This window comes from Notechis scutatus, chromosome 1 (genome assembly GCF_049901735.1).
Source record: "Notechis scutatus isolate UNSWTSFEM ecotype Mainland chromosome 1, rNotScu1.2, whole genome shotgun sequence".
Lineage (NCBI taxonomy): Eukaryota > Metazoa > Chordata > Lepidosauria > Squamata > Elapidae > Notechis > Notechis scutatus.
This window is the reverse complement of record NC_142009.1, coordinates 161,816,356-161,834,423: the sequence shown is the minus strand read 5'-3', so window position 1 is coordinate 161,834,423 and position 18,068 is coordinate 161,816,356. Positions and strand designations below refer to the sequence as shown.

The window sequence follows — 18,068 nt, the reverse complement described above, 5'->3', positions numbered from 1 at the left end:
CCCCCCCCCCCCGTCCCGGGTGGGTGGGGGGAAAAAAACAAAAAAAAAAAAAAAAACCCACCCCCCCCCCCCACAAAAAAAAACCCCCCAAAAAAAAAAAAAAAAAAAAAAAAAAAAAAAAAAAAAAAAAAAAAAAAAAAAAAAAAAAAAAAAAAAAAAAAAAAAAAACAAAACCCCCCAACCCCCCCCCAACAAACACAACCCCCCCACCAAAAAAAAAAAAAAAAAAAAAAAAAAAAAACAAAACACAACACAAACCCCCCCCCCCCCCCCCCCCCCCCCCCCCCCCCCACCCCCCCAACCCCACAACACCAACACACCAAAAACCCCCCCCAAAAAAACACACCCCAAAAACAACAAAAACACCCACAAAAAAAAAACAAAAACCCCCCCACCACCCCCCCCCCTCTCATAATTATTTTCCCCCCACTTCACTTATATTTTAAAACATTGTGTCATTGAAATGTTCCCATTCCTTCCTACTTCAATTCTCTCATTTATTTCATTGCCTTCCTTTTGTTCACAAAAATTTCACTGAATTACTGAATATTTTACTGAATATTTTATCCCACTTTTTAATCACATATTGTTTCTAATTTTCTAACATTATTTCTAATACAAATATAACAATACAATCTTATGTACCTTTGCAGAATCCCTTTTTCAATTAAGTTTTTACCCATTATCTCTAAATAAATCCTGTTTCTTTACATCTTGCTCCACACCATTAAAACTTCTCATCCCTTCCTTCCTCTCTTGCTTCTTCTCCCTGCTCTTTTTAGCCCCTTGTCTCTCCACCTCCATTTCCCTCTTCTGTGTTCCCCCTTTCTGTTGTTTTCTAACATTATATCCACTTTTCACGTTATTTTCCCCTTTTTTGGTTGTTTTTCTAGGTCTTAAAGTCTCCATTTTCTTTTCCTCCTTTCCCCTTTCTTCCCCAAATAAAGTTACTTGTTCATCAAAGATGGCTTCTTCTTTGTCCCAATCATCTTGTTGCGCAGTTAGTTTCTCATAAGTACAGATCGCCATTTCTAAGAATTGAAAAAGAGAGCCAAGAGAGCCCTTCCCTTCTTGTTCCTCTTCTTTGTATTTTTTTAATTCAATTTTCAGTTCATCCACAAGTGATGCCATTGTAGAGAAAAAAACATTTTTTTTTCCAAACAACCACCCAAGTGTTTTTAGTCCTTCAAATATAATTTCCAAAAGTCCCAAAGTCACCAAACAGTCCAAATAGGCTATTTCTTTTTCTTCTTTCTTCACTTTGTCTTCCTGGGGTTACTTTTTAGTTACAAAATTCCAGTTAAAATGTATCTTTTAGAAGTGTTGTTAGTATTTAATGATTCTTTCAAGTTCTAGGCAATCTCCTTCCTTCCTTCCAAATCCTGCTCCAATTCTTTTCCTCTCCCTTTCCACTTACAGCAGAAAAAAATTTTTTTTAAATGTTCAGAAATCCTTATTATCCCCTTGACATTTAGTTAGTTACCTATTGATGCCAAAGTGGGTTTTTCCGATTTCTCATTCATTTCTGTTCGCTGTCAACATTAGGAAGGAGAGTGAAAAAAAAGAACTTTCCCTTTTACCTTTCATTCGCCGCTTGCAAGACTCTGGGAGCGGTGTATCTTTTGCAGATTTTTAATTTCCAGGGTATTTTAAGTATTGCTTGTTATCCCGGTCAGCCAAAACTTTTACTTCTCCGCTTCCACCTGCACATTCTTTCCCGGATGAGAGCTTCTTTGTGGCGGCCATTTCTGACCGCCACTCCACCGCTTTCGGAAAAGGGAGTTAAGCCAGCTGAGGAGGGGGGTTGCGATTCCCCCCGACCCCCTGCCAGGTCTCCCCTGTCTTCAGTTACCTCTACGGGGTAACTATAGCCCTGAATCCGGCTGGATCGGGGCACTCCAGCGCAAGCGCGAGCAGAAACTATGCACGATCGCGGATTCCTGCCGCCGCTGAAGCTCTGCAAACCGGAAGTCTAAGTTAAAATATATTAAAGTATATTTCATATAAACATTATTTAAAAATATTATTATGATTAATCTTCAATTCAATTCATAGTCTGGGACTGGTAAAAATTTAACAGTTCAAGTCCTAACCAAGGACATAAGAGCTGTTAAGATAGCATCTGAGTATATAGGCAGCTCTGAGTAAGTTTTTTGCAAAGTCAGAATATTCAGGTCTAGGTTCAAAATTTCCATGTATCTAGGCAACCCTTTGGGTATTGCTCCAAGGGTTCCTATTACTATTGGTGCAACTGTTGATTTCTTCCTCCATAGTTGCTCAACTTCAACTTGAAAATCACAATATTTTGTTATTTTTTCTAGCTGTTTCTCATTATTATTAGTAGTAATTGTATTGTTGTTAATCTTCAATTTATTATTACTGTTGTTATTGTTATTATTATTATTGATTTAATATTCAATTTGATTCATAGTCTGGGACTGGTAAAAACTTAACAGTTCAAGTCCGAACCAAGGACCTAAGAGCTGTTAAGATAATGTCTGAGTATGTAGGTAGTTCCAAGTAAGGTGGCTTTTTGCAAAGTCAGAATATTTAGGTCTGATGAGTTCAGAATTTCCATGTATCTAGGCAACCCCCTGGGTATTGCTCCAAGGGCTATTATGATTATGATTATTTATCCTACTATCATGGGGATAGTAATTCTGTGACCACTAGAAAGTTAGAGCAAAGACGGAATGGTTCAGATAAGATTTAAGATATTTTGCAAAGTTTAATATATGTTTTTTTAAGTGACAAGGCTAATTCTGTTCAGTTCAAAAGGACATACAGTTTGTTCTTAGGCTATTTTATTAGGACATGATGCAGCCATTGTATTTTGCTGATATAACATCAGTGATTATCTAGAAGATTATATAACATCTTAAATTACATAGCGGGCTCTAAAAACATCCATGTCCTGTGTCCTTTTCTATATAGGCCCAGTAAATACTTGTACATCATTCTAAATCTTCTTCTTTCATCTGCAGGGCTCAAGAGGTTCAAAAGGAGGCAAGGTATGTCTTTAGGTTTTGTTTGGGGGATGATGCCATTATCTTTTTGAAAATGAATTATGTATTACTGTGTTTCTCATATAATAAGGCCGGGTCTTTTTTTTTTTTTTTTTGAGCCCTGAAAAATGGCTAGGCCGTCTGTTCGGGGGGTGACTTAATTCCCCCCCCCTTGCATCTTCGGGCGGGCGGGTGGGCAGCAACGGCTTGGATGTTGACCTCAGCGTTGGTGGGGCACTTCGTATCCGGGTCAACGCAGGCAGCACCATATCCGGGTGTGCAACAAAAGTACTTCCTAATGGCAAGCCCCCCCACCATTCCCCCCATTTCGCATGTTTTAATATAGACCTTAATTTGGGGGGGGAGGGGCTTAATTTCATTTCATGCCTATAAAACATGCTGGGACTTCCTATTGGGGGAGGCCGTGTTGTTGGAGAAACAGGGTATATACCTGATTTTTTTTCTGTTACAGGGAGAGAAGGGCAAGCGTGGCATAGATGGCGCTGATGGCAACAAGGTATGGTTGATATTTGCATGCAGAGGATAGTTTCCCTCCTTATGCCTTAAAAAAACCTGCATTAAAGGGTTGCAATTGAACAAAAGTATTGGTTTAAAGAAGTGAAGGAAGAAAGTGGTTAGAATGCGGTACTGCAGGCTAACTCACTGTTCACTCCAAGAGTTCGATTCTGAGCGGCTTAAAGTTGACTCAGCCTTCCATCAGTGAAGTAGGTAAAATGAGGACCCGGATTGTTGGGAGCAATATTCTGATGCTCTAAACTGCTTAGAGAGGGCTGCGGAGCACTATGAAGTCATATATAAGTCTAAGTGCTATTGCTATCTTCTAATGATAAAAGAAAACAATTCCCAATGATTCATAAAAGTCATGTAAATATTTTCTTTCTTCACAGGGTGACCAAGGATATCATGGACTACCAGGATGCAAAGGATCTCCTGGGTTTGATGTATGTCGGTACAAGAGATTACACATTCTGGTTGCTAACAGGCAATCTCAGAGTGCAGTGGTGGAAACAAATCTGTAAATATAGGTAGTGCAGAATCTGAAAGATGAAAGAAAAAATATAGAGTAGAAATAGGTGGGAAACAGTTGGAAAAATTCAGCCCAACCTGATGGAGATTATTGTAATATACCAAAACATATAACACATTGTCATGAATTAATTGATAACTGCTTGGTTCTAGGGCTTACAAGGACCTCCTGGACAAAAAGGGGATACTGGTTCTTATGGACCCAAAGGGATAAAGGTTAGCCATAATTCATTGTTTTCTCATTATGACTTGGATACTGTACTCTTTGTGATGTCAGCATATAAATACCATGATAAATCTATCTAGTATTTAGTAAATACTAGTTTACTAGTATTAATACTAGTAAATTAGTTAGGTATGTCATTAGATTCATTTTACAAATTATTTTCACACATGCAAATCCAAAAAGTCCAAGGAAGCAGTTTTAGTAGGTTATTGTAGTAAGTTGGAGAGGAAGCCAAATCAGCAATGTACTAATCCTCAATAAGTACTATTGGTTTATGATGTTGATCTTAGCAACACTGTTTTTTCAATGTTGTAATGTTCAACATTTATATTACTTCTAATTATATACATATACATATATATTTGTTTTCTGAGGTTCTCGCGGGTATTTGTATGTGGATCTTTGGTTATTCGGGTTTTCTCCCGCATAAGATTGGAAGTACTTCCAATCTTACACGGGAGAAAACCCGAATAACCAAAGATCCACATACATACATACATACATACATACATACATACATACATACATACATACACACAGAAACATACAATATATACATACATATGGTACATATACATATATATGCATATGCACTTGCTCATGCATAACAGGATTTTTAAATATAAAAATGGTCTGTATTTGAAAGAATTGGAAATTCTGCTTTTATGTTTCTCATTTAGGCTGGCATGCTTGATCCTATCACAATGATAAAACTCTAGATTTCTCTATTTTGACTATAAGTGATTCTCACTTCCACAGGGAGAGAGAGATCAAAGACAAACCCCACTTGTATATCATGTCATTTAGGGTGTTGGAATTGGATTCCTTTTTTCCTTCCTAAACTTATTTGTGTTTCTGTGTTCTTTACTTCAAGGGAGACCCTGGACCCAAAGGAGGTCCAGGCCCACAAGGAAAAGATGGACTTCCTGGCAACAAGGTATAGTTGTAATTGTGCATTGCTCGGCCTTCCCCTTTTATCACTGCTGTTAGTTGCCCGGAGGAGAGTCCCTGGCCATATGCCCTGTTTCCCCCCACTTCCCTTCCTCACATCTCAGACTCAGACAGCTGAAGGTAAATCATAGACATTGCTCCCTCCCCCAACATAACACCAGCAGCTTAGGGGAAAAGAGGCAGTAGCCAGAACGTTCACACTCTTTCTGCTTGGCCAGCTTTAAGCACTGGGTAGATCTTTTAGACTTATGTATGCTATAACAATTTCCCCAATGTTACTTGTTGGGATAAAAAAAACCAACACTGATGCCAAGGAGTGGTGCATTTCATGATAAATGTTTGTTTATATTTAATATGCTACTGGGAAGCAAATTTATGACACTGGGCTAGATATTACTCTTAAGTCAAATAATTTGGCCTGTTTGATTTTTGTTTGTTTGCATACTGTTTGATAAAGGAAGTTAGCAGAATTGGGTTAATACCAGGGCTCAGTGAAGGTCCCCCACAGCTTGCTAGTAGATCCATTAGAGCTGTGCTTCTCTAAACTTCCCTATTCTAAGTAAATTGCCCCAAATGACAGTGGGGACATTTAAATGGAATTTCTGATAAGTGGTAAAAGGACTTTCTGATAAGCAGTTTGGGGTAATGAAAAGGGGAACTAAGGTGGGGGGGAAGCACAGCATTAGAAGATCTGGCAGAGGAAGAGACTAACTAGTATCACTGATTTTCCAGCCCTTCCTCACTTTACCAGGTGGAGACTAACCTCACTTGAGCTTTCCTGATTTCAAAATTGGCTGTTGGTAATTTTCCAGATTAGGAATATTGGTTAGTTCAGGGGTCTGCAACTTGTGGCTCTGGAGCCGCATGTGCCTCTTTTGGCCCTCTGCTGCAGCTCCCTGTCAGCTGATCCCACCACTGGCTGGCTTCGCCTCTCCCCTCCCCATCACTCCCCATTTTTCCTGGATTTTACACATCTGTACTCTTGTACATGTATTCCATGCAGCCTAGATAGAGAAGGAAAATGTTCTTTATAAAAGACTGTTCAGGTACTCCTCACTTATTCATTTAACAATTGTTTGAAGTTGAGCTGGAAAAAAATAGCTTTGTGACCAAACCTTACATTTAGGATCATCAGAGTGTCCCATGGTCACATAATTGCCATTCGAGTGCTTTTCAGCCAGTATGCATTGATATCAGTAGTATTGTCCCATAAGCTTCACAACCTGGTTACAACAAGCACAATTAATGGAGAGCACAGATGTGAAATTGCAAGTCATGGTCACTTAATGATTTAAATGATTTGCTTAACAATCGAAACAATTGGTTCTGTCATGGGATGTTTTGCTTTGCAATTGCAGCACTTACCCACAGAGCTGCCAGTTCCAAGCAAGAATAACCAAAGAATAAAATTCTTTCATCATAGAAGTAGTGTATGAAATAATCATGATTTTTAGACACTTTGGCCTCTTCTACATTGCCACTTCATTTACTCCCCAAACCATCAGAAAGTTTCAAATTGTCATGTGTGATCATCACCCAATTTTAGTATACTGATGATAAGGAGCACAAAAAAAAAATACTGCTCCCACTCAGCTGCAGGATGTTTTGGAGTAATGTCCATGCCCTCAATTCATGTTGCCTTCATCTAGTTGCATGAAAAAAAATAAAGACTTTGAAGCTTCTAAGCCATTATTTCCTCTCAAGGACCTTTTAGGGGAACTCTAAAGCTCAGGAACCAGCATTTGGGGATAAGATAAGAAATCCTTCTGATGGGAAAATGACTGCCAACCAGATGTAAAGAGTTACCATATTTCAGAATAATAATGATTAAAATGTTGGTTTTGCTGCAGCTATACTATATCTAAGCCAAAACTGAATAACCTCAGCTCCTCAATACAGTTGATGTCATGGGATCAGAGAAAGTCAAGAATTGTTTTTGATTTTGAAGAGCAATAATAACATTGCTCTGACATCTCTATCCATTTAAGTTTAGATCACTATGTGATTCACAACTGCTGTATGAATACTCAAAAGCTCATGGTAAAAATATTCACTTTTTCATATCTTTTAGGGTCTGCCTGGAGAAGTGGGAGCCAAAGGAGAAAAAGGAGAATGGGGAGATGAGGTACAAGTTTAAAGATTTGATGGGCCTGAAGGAGCAAGTTTACGTACATGATAATCCATTTTGCTGTCTCTTCGTTCTCTTGTAGGGAAGTCCTGGCTCTGATGGTACCCCTGGACCAAAGGTGAGATTACTGTTTTCAATGATGTTTCCTGTAGATGGTAGAAAAATTGGAAACCAAGAAAATGATCTTCATTAAGCCTCTGGAGCTGAAATTCAATGGGTTTATTTAAAGCTGTTTTTCTAATATTTATATGGAATGGGATACAATCAGTAAAGAGCTTTCCTCAATAATGTAAACACGGGGAAACCTTTGAAAAATGTTTAGAAATTCCTTCAGTCCTTAGCAAGCCTTCAGAATCCTTCCTAACGGGATTCTTAGAACAAGTTCTAATACAAAATTCTCCTTTAGTTTCTTCGTCAAGAGAAATATGTTTAAAAGTTCTCTGCCACCCTTTCGCAGGCTTGTAATTGAATCTAGAATATAAAATCATCATCATCCTTTTGCATACAGGGTAGCCCTGGATCTGAAGGCTTACGAGGGGTCCCTGGGGCTCGTGGATCAAAAGGAGAAAAGGTAAATTTTCATTCATGATATTCACAAGTAGTTTAGAAGAAGAAGAAGAAGAAGAAATACTTTACTGTTTTAAATGAAAACTCAAGCTATTAAGGCCTGGTGATCGTTTTAGAGAAATGGATCTAGTTTAAGAGTTGTGAAATACTTCTAATAATGTCCCAACATGCAGGAAAAGACATTCTGCGCTCTTAACTCTTAACTTAAAACTTGTTTTTGTGGTGAATTTCTTGTAGCTGGAACTTGGAGGATACACATGACTCAGTGTAGAATGGACTGAGTTTATAAATTTAAGAAAAAGACATAGAATAGAATGAGAGGAGAATAGAATGGGACCTTGCAGGACTTTTAGTCAACTCTCTGCCCAAAGCAAGAGGCTTTATACCATCCCAGACAAATGGTTGTCCAATCTATTTTTGAAAACCTCCAGGGACAGAGGATCCACAACTCCAGAGGGCAAGCTGTTCCATTGACAGTTCTCAATGTCGAGCAATTTCTTATTTCCAGGTTGGATCTCCCTCTGATGGGTCTCAAACTCACGGCATCACATGATGTATCGGGACTTTTTTTCTCTTTGCTAAACCAGGCATGGGCGTGGCCAGCACGTGACGCATCCGGTCCGTAGGCCGCAAGTTTGACAGCCCTGAAAGGAAAACAATGCCTCTTTTAATGAGAAAGTTGGGAGTGAGTAGGGGGGAAATTACTATGTCTCAAACCCAAAAATGTAAAATTGGGCAACTAGAAGAATTCAGCTGACCAAAGCCAATTGGGAAACAAGGAAGGAAGATTTTTTTAAATGCTCTGATATATTGAGAAAAGTTAGTGCTGCAGTTCATGAGTTTGAGGATTGTACCAAAATAATGTATTGTAGTTTCAGTCTCCCTCTCATTGGTCTATTCATGGGTAATATGGACATTTATATATTTTATCTCAGAAACTAAAAAACACTTTTCATAAAGTAACATTCTGAACACATTTTGCTTTGTCTGGGCAGAGAAATGCATCACAAAATTCAGAAATATACTTTGAAGAGAATTGTCATTTTAAAATTATGGACCACATACTTCGTAAATCACCGTGTTTTCTCTCTCTCTCTCTCTCTCTCTCTCTCTCTCTCTCTCATACACACACACATACACACACACATATTCTATATTCTATGTCTTACCTTTAGGTTTCCAAATAATGTTTTACATTTTTATTATGCCCCACATTTATTATATTCTGTTTCCCTTAAATAGTCCACATCATGGTGGTGGTATTGTTATTGTACTTCATTGCATAGTCAGCCAGATGTTCTGATTGGATTTGGCATTTTTATCCACTTATTGAATTCTTGTCTTGGGATAGGCAGATGTGGGTGTGTTAATGTGTTAATTACATCACAGGATGTAATCTGTTCTGAGTAAAACTGCCTTTTGTAACAAACTGATGGTGAATTTGTCAATGCTGATGGTCTTCAAGTGGTGCTCCAGTTTTGGGATTTCACCCAAAACTCTTATTACTATTGGTACTATCTTTGCTTTCCTTTTGCCATAGTTGCTCTATTTCTACTGGTAGATCTTCATATTTTGTTACCTTCTCCAGTTCTTTCTCTACTATTCTGCTATCTCCAGATATTGCCACACCCACTATCCATGACTTTTTGGTCTATTTATTGTTGAGTCTGGCGTGTTATCTGGCAAGTGCCTGTCTGTTTGAATTTTGAAGTCCCAAAGCATTTTAGCTTCTTCATTTTCTATGATTTTATCTATTTTATGATCCCAACAGTTCTTGCTTGTAGGCTAATGGTATTTCTTGCAGATCTTCCAATGCACCATTGTTGCTCTTTGTCATGATGTTGTTTGCAAACAATATGTGTTATCTTCTTGAAGCAGCTAACTTCAAGTAATCCGCTGTTTCTTCAGCTTCTTTGCAGAGGTGGCACTTGCTGCCTGGTGCTATATTCTGGCTTTTATAAGCGTTACTATTATTTCGTTTGATGTTTCTGTTGGAATAACATGTTTGTGTCTGTATACATTTCTGTCAGTGGTGGGATTCAATTTTTTTTACTACTGGTTCTGTGGGCGTGGTTTAGTGGGCGTGGCAGGGGAAGGATACTGCAAAATCCCCATTCCCTCCCCACTCCTGAGGGAAGGTTACTGCCCATTCCCTCCCAGAACCTGCTTTCCGGCTCCGTTCTCCTGGGCAGGGCAACAAAAGAAGACCCAGGTGAGACTTGGGAGGCAGAGAATAGGTGGGGGTGGGGTCAGTCAGAGGTGGTATTTGCAAGTTCTCTAAACTACTCAAAATTTCCGCTACCGGTTCTCCAGAACTGGTCAGAACCTGCTGAATACCACCTCTTATTTCTCTGGATAGGAGTGGTTTCTATATGAGAGGAAATACTTGGTATATCCAAATAGGCAATCAAGTTTATAAATGGTCTATGTTCTTTATGAGCAGGAGGCTGGAGTTCCTTCCAACCCTGTTATTCTTCGTTGTAGCCTGGTCTTTCCAGTCTTCCAATAGTGCACCTATCATCACTGTGACTGGATCAAACCATTATAACAATAGCACTTAGACTGATATACCGCTTTATAGTGCTTTACAGCCCTTTCTAAGCGGTTTACAGAGTCAGCATATTACCCCCAATACTCTGGGTCCTCATTTTACTCACCTCGGAAGGATGGAAGGCTGAGTCAATCCTGCTGATTGTCCTCTGCTTCTCTTTCCTTCCACTTTTCCAACATTGAAGCCATTTCCAGAGTTTGGTTTTCGTATAATGTGTCCAAAGTATGATACTTAAAGTGATTAAGCCATCTGGTGATTTTCCAGAGTTTTTCAACTCAGATGCAGCAGGCCTAAGAGATAGACTTGTTCCAAAGAACAAGTAAGGATTATGGAGGAAGTAACATGTGTTGATAAAAATTCTGCAACTGAGCTTTCTATCCTCGTGGGAACAAAGGAAAACATAGGTAACATGCTTTAGGAGAAATCAAAACAGAGACAAATATATTGCAAATAAACCTTGACAGTTTTGCATCAACCAAAATTTGTCATTTCTTTGTGTGAATCTTGCTACGGAAAAAAAAATGGAGCTTCTATTAAGATAATATCTAGCCTAAGTAGGAATAAAGTTCCAATTACTCATTAGACCTAATTACAGCATATTCTACCCTTTTATCCATGGTGGAATGTTCAACCACTTCCTTCCTGTTTTCTCTAGGGAATAATCCTGGAAGCTAAGTCCAACAAAAAATGTCATTATCCATAAAACATGGTAGTATAATATTTCAGGCTTATGTTGATATTCTAGCTGCTGATTTCTGCTGGCTTTCAGTTAAAAACATGCTACTGTCAATAGGGCAAAGGCTAACGAATAATTAAATATGTGAGTTTTGTGTCTGCAATGAAACAAACATGCTGACATTCTGGGAAGACTATCTGTTTCAAATTCTGATTATTATATAATTTTCATTATTATACTGTAGAAAAAGTCCATGTTAAGATTGTTCTTTGCTCAGTTCAAGTCCAGATCTTCAGCTGTGAGCACAGCAGGCGTTTTCAGAAAAGGGATTCTTGATCTACCTCATTCCAAATAAAGCAGAGACGTTTCCTAATTCTTCACATGAACCAAGTATTCTGTTTATGTAAAGTTTTGGCACAGAGGGAGGAGGAGTGCTGCCACATAAGAGATTGTGGTATATCCCTTCCATACTATATTTATTTTTCAACGAATAAAACATTTTTCTCCAGAAGTCTCTCAATTAATCTGGCTCTGACCACTCTTATATTTTTACTTCTCAGAAAATGGGATGACAAGCAGCAGTTTCTCCTCTTGCCCTCCACTGTGCCCTTCACTTATGTTCTCACAGACTAGCTTCCCACAGATTCCCTGTGTTTCCTAAGACCTTTTAATTAAGATTGGGTAATGCAGTAATACCCCTTGGTATGCTGCTGTGTTAGACACCTCACTGTTTTGGCTTCTTGCTCTTCTGTTGTGTGCAACTGCCCCATGAGTACAGTATACTTTGGCACTCTCTAGAAAGAAATTATTGCCCAGTGATAATATTTGAAACACAAGGAATATTGCTCACTGCTGGTTCTTTGAGGCAGTGCTGTTATTTGCCATGATGTAGACCAGGGGTCCCCAAACTTGGCAACTTTAAGCTGGCTGAGGAATTCTGAGAATTGAAATCCACAAGTCTTAAAGTTGCCAAGTTTGGGGACCCTTGATGTAGACAAAGCCTCAGAGAGTGAGTAGTGTCCCTGACTGAGGATGACAAGAACTCAAGACACCAAGCGGGGACCAAGCAGACAGAAATGTTAGAAGTGCCACAACCCAGCAGTCAGTTTCAGTCCCATGTGGCCTTTGGGCATTCCTGCCAGACCATTGATACTGCATCAACTCATGAGGCAAAAGAGGGTATATGTGAACAAGTCTTGTCTTCTGGCCACTCTTATAGTTGCTTTGCCTTCGTCCCATTTAAGCCATTAACTTCTCAATACTCTTTATTCTGCAAGCAAATCGGCAAGAACGTTGGAAATAGTTGGCTTTCATGACAATATGATGCAATGGATCCGACATACAGTAGAATTATGCCAAAAATCCTCCAATCCCTGGAGAATTCTGGGCAAGATATGATTTTTGTTTTAAATGAGATTTTGAGCAGCTAATCCATGGATTTTAAGATTATCTGGGTCTTTGATAATGTTTGCTTGATATTGTTTTCCTGTGTTGATGATAAGAAAAACATGATATAATTTAGTATATTGGAACACGTATGATTTAATTCTAGATGTTATAGTTTCTCTTCTGCTTTTCTGCTTACTGTACTCTGCAAGTATTGCTTCATTTATTTTCCTCTTTTTTTTAGGGTGAGCCAGGTCCACCAGGAGAACAAGGACGTGAGGGACTTTTTGGACCACCAGGAGACCCAGTAAGATGCTCTTAATTCTTCTGCATCCTTGATCTCGCAGTTGGGCGGAGGGAGAATGTAAACCAATGAGTGGAAAGGAAGATAATATTAGACAAGGCCCCGGCTCTGTATTAATTTTAGTTTCATAGTAATAAATTTTTCGCAGTGAGGATGAATCAATGTAATTTGTGTTCATGGGAGTAGTGCAAAGAGCCCTATAAGCAATTAAGACAGTCAAAAAGGCCTTGAGTCTGTGTGAGGAAGTGGTATCCTTGTGTCATTAACGTTATCAATAACATTACTAAGAACAGATGGTACTGCTGTGAAATATACACTGAATAAGAAAACACATTATTAATGAGTTCCTTTTATATTTTCTCATATAAAATCCTGCATATAGGTTGCAGTAGATATATTTATTGTTCCTTTTGCTTTCATATTTTCCACTATTTTTTTCTGCACATACTTCTACTGGCCTGTGTATTCCTACTATAGAGGAAAAATGTCCTTCAGCAGATCCAGGACATTTCCGTCCCATAATGCTCCAAAGTGAGGCCCCTTGCTCTGTTCTATTAGTCTAGTTTCTAGTTGTAAAACAACACGTATTGTTAAAATGAAATGCAGATGTTCTGCACCAAAATGGCAAATTGAAAACAGCAGCTAGCATAAAAGCTGACATAAATCCCATTTAGAGCCTTCCCTGCTATAAGAGCCCTCTATGTTTTTCTATATAAAATGGAACATATTACATCAAGGTGACCAAGCAAGAGTTTCTCAAGACATTTAAAGCAACAGACTTTTTTAAAAGAGAAGAAAAAGGAGTCCTCAATTATTTGTTCTAAGTAGGGTACAAAATGGCCATGAATCCCATTTTAGAACTCAGGATTCAAGTAAATGAAATTAAAAAATGAACTGTTAAATAAATTGGCATCAGTAGAATAATGAAAATTGATACCTCTTTTAGGAAAAAACAAATTAGAAAGGGCTATATAACAAGTGGGAATAGGAAGTTTGTAAAGCTATTTATTTTGGTTCTTAAGCTAGTACAGGGCTTTTCTTGGGTCGACGAAAAGCTAAAGCCTGACAAATTATCTGATAATACTGCATGTTCTAGACCAGGGTGTCAAACTGGATTTCTTCAAGGGCCGGATCAGCATTGTAGTTCTCCTCTGCAGGCCAGCAGGGGTGCGGTGGCAGTGAGGGGGGACGGATACCTCCTGCAGCACCCTGCCAGCCAAAAATGTGCACCTCCCTGCACCTTGTTTTCGCCCTCCATGGCCACCTGCAGCACTCTGCTGGCTGAAAATGGGCTGCGTGGCCTGTTTTCAGGCTGGTTTTTGGCCCATTTTTGGCTGGTTTTGGGCTGGTTTTGGGCCTGTTTTTCAGCCCATTTTTCAGTCCGATTTCGGCTAGCAGAGTGCTGCAGTAGGCCATGGAGGGTGAAAATGAGGCGTGGGGGAGGCCACACATGGCCCATTTAAGCCACCAGAAGCACCGTGGGCCACTCACTTGATATATTTCCAGGCCAGCCCCATGGGCCGGATTTAAGCAACCCATGGGCCAGATCCGGCACGCAGGCCTTGAGTTTGACACCCCTGTCCTAGACAGTACAGTTGCACAGAACTAAAATTTAAATTTCCCTGATGATTCTTGTCTTTGTAGTTTGTTCTAAATGACAAGGATGAAACTCATCCTAACGCTATTCTTTCTATGAGTTAAAAACTTTAACTTTTCCCATAAAATATTCTGAAATGTTCATGGGTAACCTCCATTTCTAAAATATTGTAAGATCAGGCTTCTGCACCCCTTTTGCTGTGCAAGTACAAACTGTCTTCGACTTAAAACACTTCATTCAAAGTTATAACTAGACTGAAAAGTGATATATGACTGTTTTTTGTTCTTAAAACGTTGCAGCATCCCCATGGTCACATGACCAAAATTCAGATGCTTGACAACTGCCTCATATTTATGACAGTTGCAATGTCCTGGGATCATGTGTTTACCTTTTTGTGACCTTCTGACAGGCAAAGTTGCTAACTTACTTTAACAACTGCAGTGACTCACTTAACAACTGGGGCCAGAAAGGTTGTAAAATGGGACACAATTCACCTAATAAATGTCTTGCTTAGCAACTGAAATTTTGGGCTCAGTTATGGTCTTAAATAGAGGACTACCTGCATATGTGAGCCTAAATGATGGTTCAGACTTGCATCTATACTAGATGCAAGTATATTTGAACCCCATGCTAGCGGATTCTAATTTTTAAAATGCAATTAAAGTTTTGAAATCTCACCTGCCAAATATATACATATAGCTCCTAGCATTTGCACTGTGTTAGTACCAGACCTGGTAAAAGCTCAGTTCCACAGCCACTTGAGGGAATCTTAATAATTTTCATTTACCCATGGCAAAGAGATTGGATCTGAATTTATTGTTTTGTAAAGTTTTACTCCTGATCTGATACACCCAGGGCTCCAGCATTCAGCAAACAGCAATACTGGAGAGCCATGCCAGTAAAAAATGTTTAACTGAATAACAGAATTGGAAGGGACCTTGGAAGTCTTCTAGTGCAATCCCTTGCTCAGGCAGGAAACCATTTCCCATTCCAGACAAGTGGCTGGCCAGTCTCTTCTTAAAAACTTCCAGTGGATCGCCCACAACCTCTGAAGGCAAGCAGTTCCACTGGTTAATTATTTTCACTGTAAGGAAATTTCTCATTGCAACAACCCAGTGGTAGACAAAGAAAAGAGATGAGTAAATGGATTTGGCCTCTAACACATCTCACTTCAGAGCAAATATTTACAAGCACATCCTTTTCCAGTAAAAGTCTAAAAAGTTACAGCTATTTATCTTGTGTGATAGATAATAGGTTGCTTTTCAAATCCTATTCTTGATCCAGTCTCGTAAAATATGTAATCAATGCTGCTTGTAAATAGAAACACTTGACTGTTTGATAAATTGATTGACAAAAAAAATGAAGCAGGGGTGGGATTCTACAAGTTCACTCCTATTTTCCAGAACCGGTTGTTAACATTCTAGCAGTTTGGAGAACTGGTTGTTACAAGAAATTACTGGCCTAATCCTATAAGGAAGGCAGGAAGGAAACATTCTGGTGTTGCTTACAGAAACTGCCTCTCCGTTAACCCTTGTTACATTCTTGGCAGGATTAGACTTCCTGTCTCTGGAACTTCTCTGGAATTTTTTTTCTCTCCTTTGCTGGTACTTCGCTTGTGTGGAGTGACCATTTAAAGTTACAATGGCACTGAAAAAAGTGACTTATGACCATTTTTCACACTTATGACTGTTGCAGCATCCCCACAGTCATGAGAGCCCAAGCGAGGAGATGCATGCCTCGATGTGAGTGATATTGAGTTGGCCACACCCAGCCAATAACATGACCACCAAGCCATGTCCACCCAGTCATATGACCACCAAGCCACGCCCATCACCTAAGCCATGCCCACAGAACTGGTTGTTAAAAATTTTGAATCCCACCCCTGAAATGAAGCAATATCACCTTTGCAGAAATTATCTAAAAAGAACCCAAACCATTGAAATTGTCCATATAAAATATAAGCAATAGCAGGGGACAATACTTTCTTAACTTACATAACATATTGTTAGCCTCTAAATTTGGGTCAAATCAGGTAGCATATGATCTACCTCTGTGTTTCCCAAGCTAAAATGTTGATATGAGTTAGAAACAACAACTAAACTGTATAAGGGACGATAAACTTAAAAGGTTTACTTGCTTGCAATATATTTTCAAAAAGAATAATATATAAAAATTCTCTTCCTCATTATACAAACAAACATAAATTTTATTTCAGTCATTGACCAATAAAAATACGTTCAGTGCAGTAAAACAAACAAAGCAAAGTTAATTCCTACCATCAAAGAACATTGGCAAACATTTGTGCGGAAAGTTTACACATAATGTAGCAGAATTTTGCTACTTTTAGAGAAATAGATTTGTCCTGTTTCTCTAACAAATAATGCATATATAAATTAGCGGAATGCCCTTGAGATGGTGAATGTCCCTTTAGAACTAGCAATACGAAATAATTTGGGTCTTGTTATACCAATAAAGTATAAACAACTTGCGGCCTCTAAATCAAACTCCTACCTAAATCTGCCCACTCCAAATTAGGTAGGTAGGTAGGTAGGAAGGAAGGAAGGAAGGAAGGAAGGAAGGAAGGAAGGAAGGAAGGAAGGAAGGAAGGAAGGAAGGAAGGAAGGAAGGATATGAAATGAACAGCAGCTTCAGAAAACTCCTTTCAGATCATTTTGTGAGGTTGCAGGAGAAGATTTGTGATTTCTGCAAAACTAGTTGGTTCTGACCATGTATTACAAAGGATGAAACCACTGAACTAACATTTTTCTTCTAGGGTAAAGTAGGTGCACCTGGACCTAAGGGTTTTAGAGGAGATGAAGGACCTCCTGGAGTAGAGGTTAGTGTCTGTGGTAGGGGAGAATCCCATATCTCACTGAATTTCTCTCTCACATATTTCTCAGATCTACGGAGATACAGGATGCATACAGATGTCAACTAAAACAAGGAAATGTGCATTTTTAGATATGAATTTATATATTTAGAATATTTAAGAGTATTTTATTACCAGTTGGTGTTGTGTGATGTTCATATTGTGAGGCCAGGAAAACAAGTGCTAAACTTTGCACAAAAAAATAAGAATAAAAAAGTTGGCTCCCAAAATATTTCTGGATTTTATAACTACTATCCTTCAATATATCAGGCTCATTTAAAAAGAGGAAAGCAATGTAACATAAACCTACAAAACATTAATTGTTAGAGTCTACAGCATCTTAAAGTGATACATTGTTAGACTCTTAAGATACTACAGTATACTGTAGATTTTGTATAGAATAGAATAGAATAGAATAGAATAGAATAGAATAGAATAGAATAGAATAGAATAGAATAGAATAGAATACTTTATTGGCCAAGTGTGATTGGACACACAAGGAATTTGTCTTGGTGTATATACTCAGTATACATAAAAGAAAAGATACATTCGTCAGGAGTCGAGAATCATAAGGTACGACACTTAATGATAGTCGTAGGGTACAATAGCAATCAATCATACTAGGAAACAGTCAATCTAAATCGTAAGTATACAAGTGACAAAGTTACAGTCATACAGTCACAAGTGGGAGGGGATGGGTGATAAGGAGTGATGACAAGATTAACAGTAATAGTAGTGCAGACATATAGCTATTTTCCTGA

General features: G+C 38.7%; 1 protein-coding gene across 1 annotated transcript in view; it reads left to right on the top strand.

Moving 5' to 3' along the window:
• COL6A1 (collagen type VI alpha 1 chain) overlaps window positions 1-18,068 on the top strand; it is a 53,659-nt gene that overhangs the window by 16,484 nt on the left and 19,107 nt on the right. The window contains exons 12-21 of the mRNA XM_026679025.2: window positions 2,985-3,011; window positions 3,478-3,522; window positions 3,914-3,967; window positions 4,206-4,268; window positions 5,153-5,215; window positions 7,301-7,354; window positions 7,440-7,475; window positions 7,866-7,928; window positions 12,782-12,844; window positions 17,212-17,274. Coding sequence (XP_026534810.2) covers window positions 2,985-3,011; window positions 3,478-3,522; window positions 3,914-3,967; window positions 4,206-4,268; window positions 5,153-5,215; window positions 7,301-7,354; window positions 7,440-7,475; window positions 7,866-7,928; window positions 12,782-12,844; window positions 17,212-17,274 — 531 coding nt within the window. The remainder of the gene's footprint in view (window positions 1-2,984; window positions 3,012-3,477; window positions 3,523-3,913; window positions 3,968-4,205; window positions 4,269-5,152; window positions 5,216-7,300; window positions 7,355-7,439; window positions 7,476-7,865; window positions 7,929-12,781; window positions 12,845-17,211; window positions 17,275-18,068) is intronic.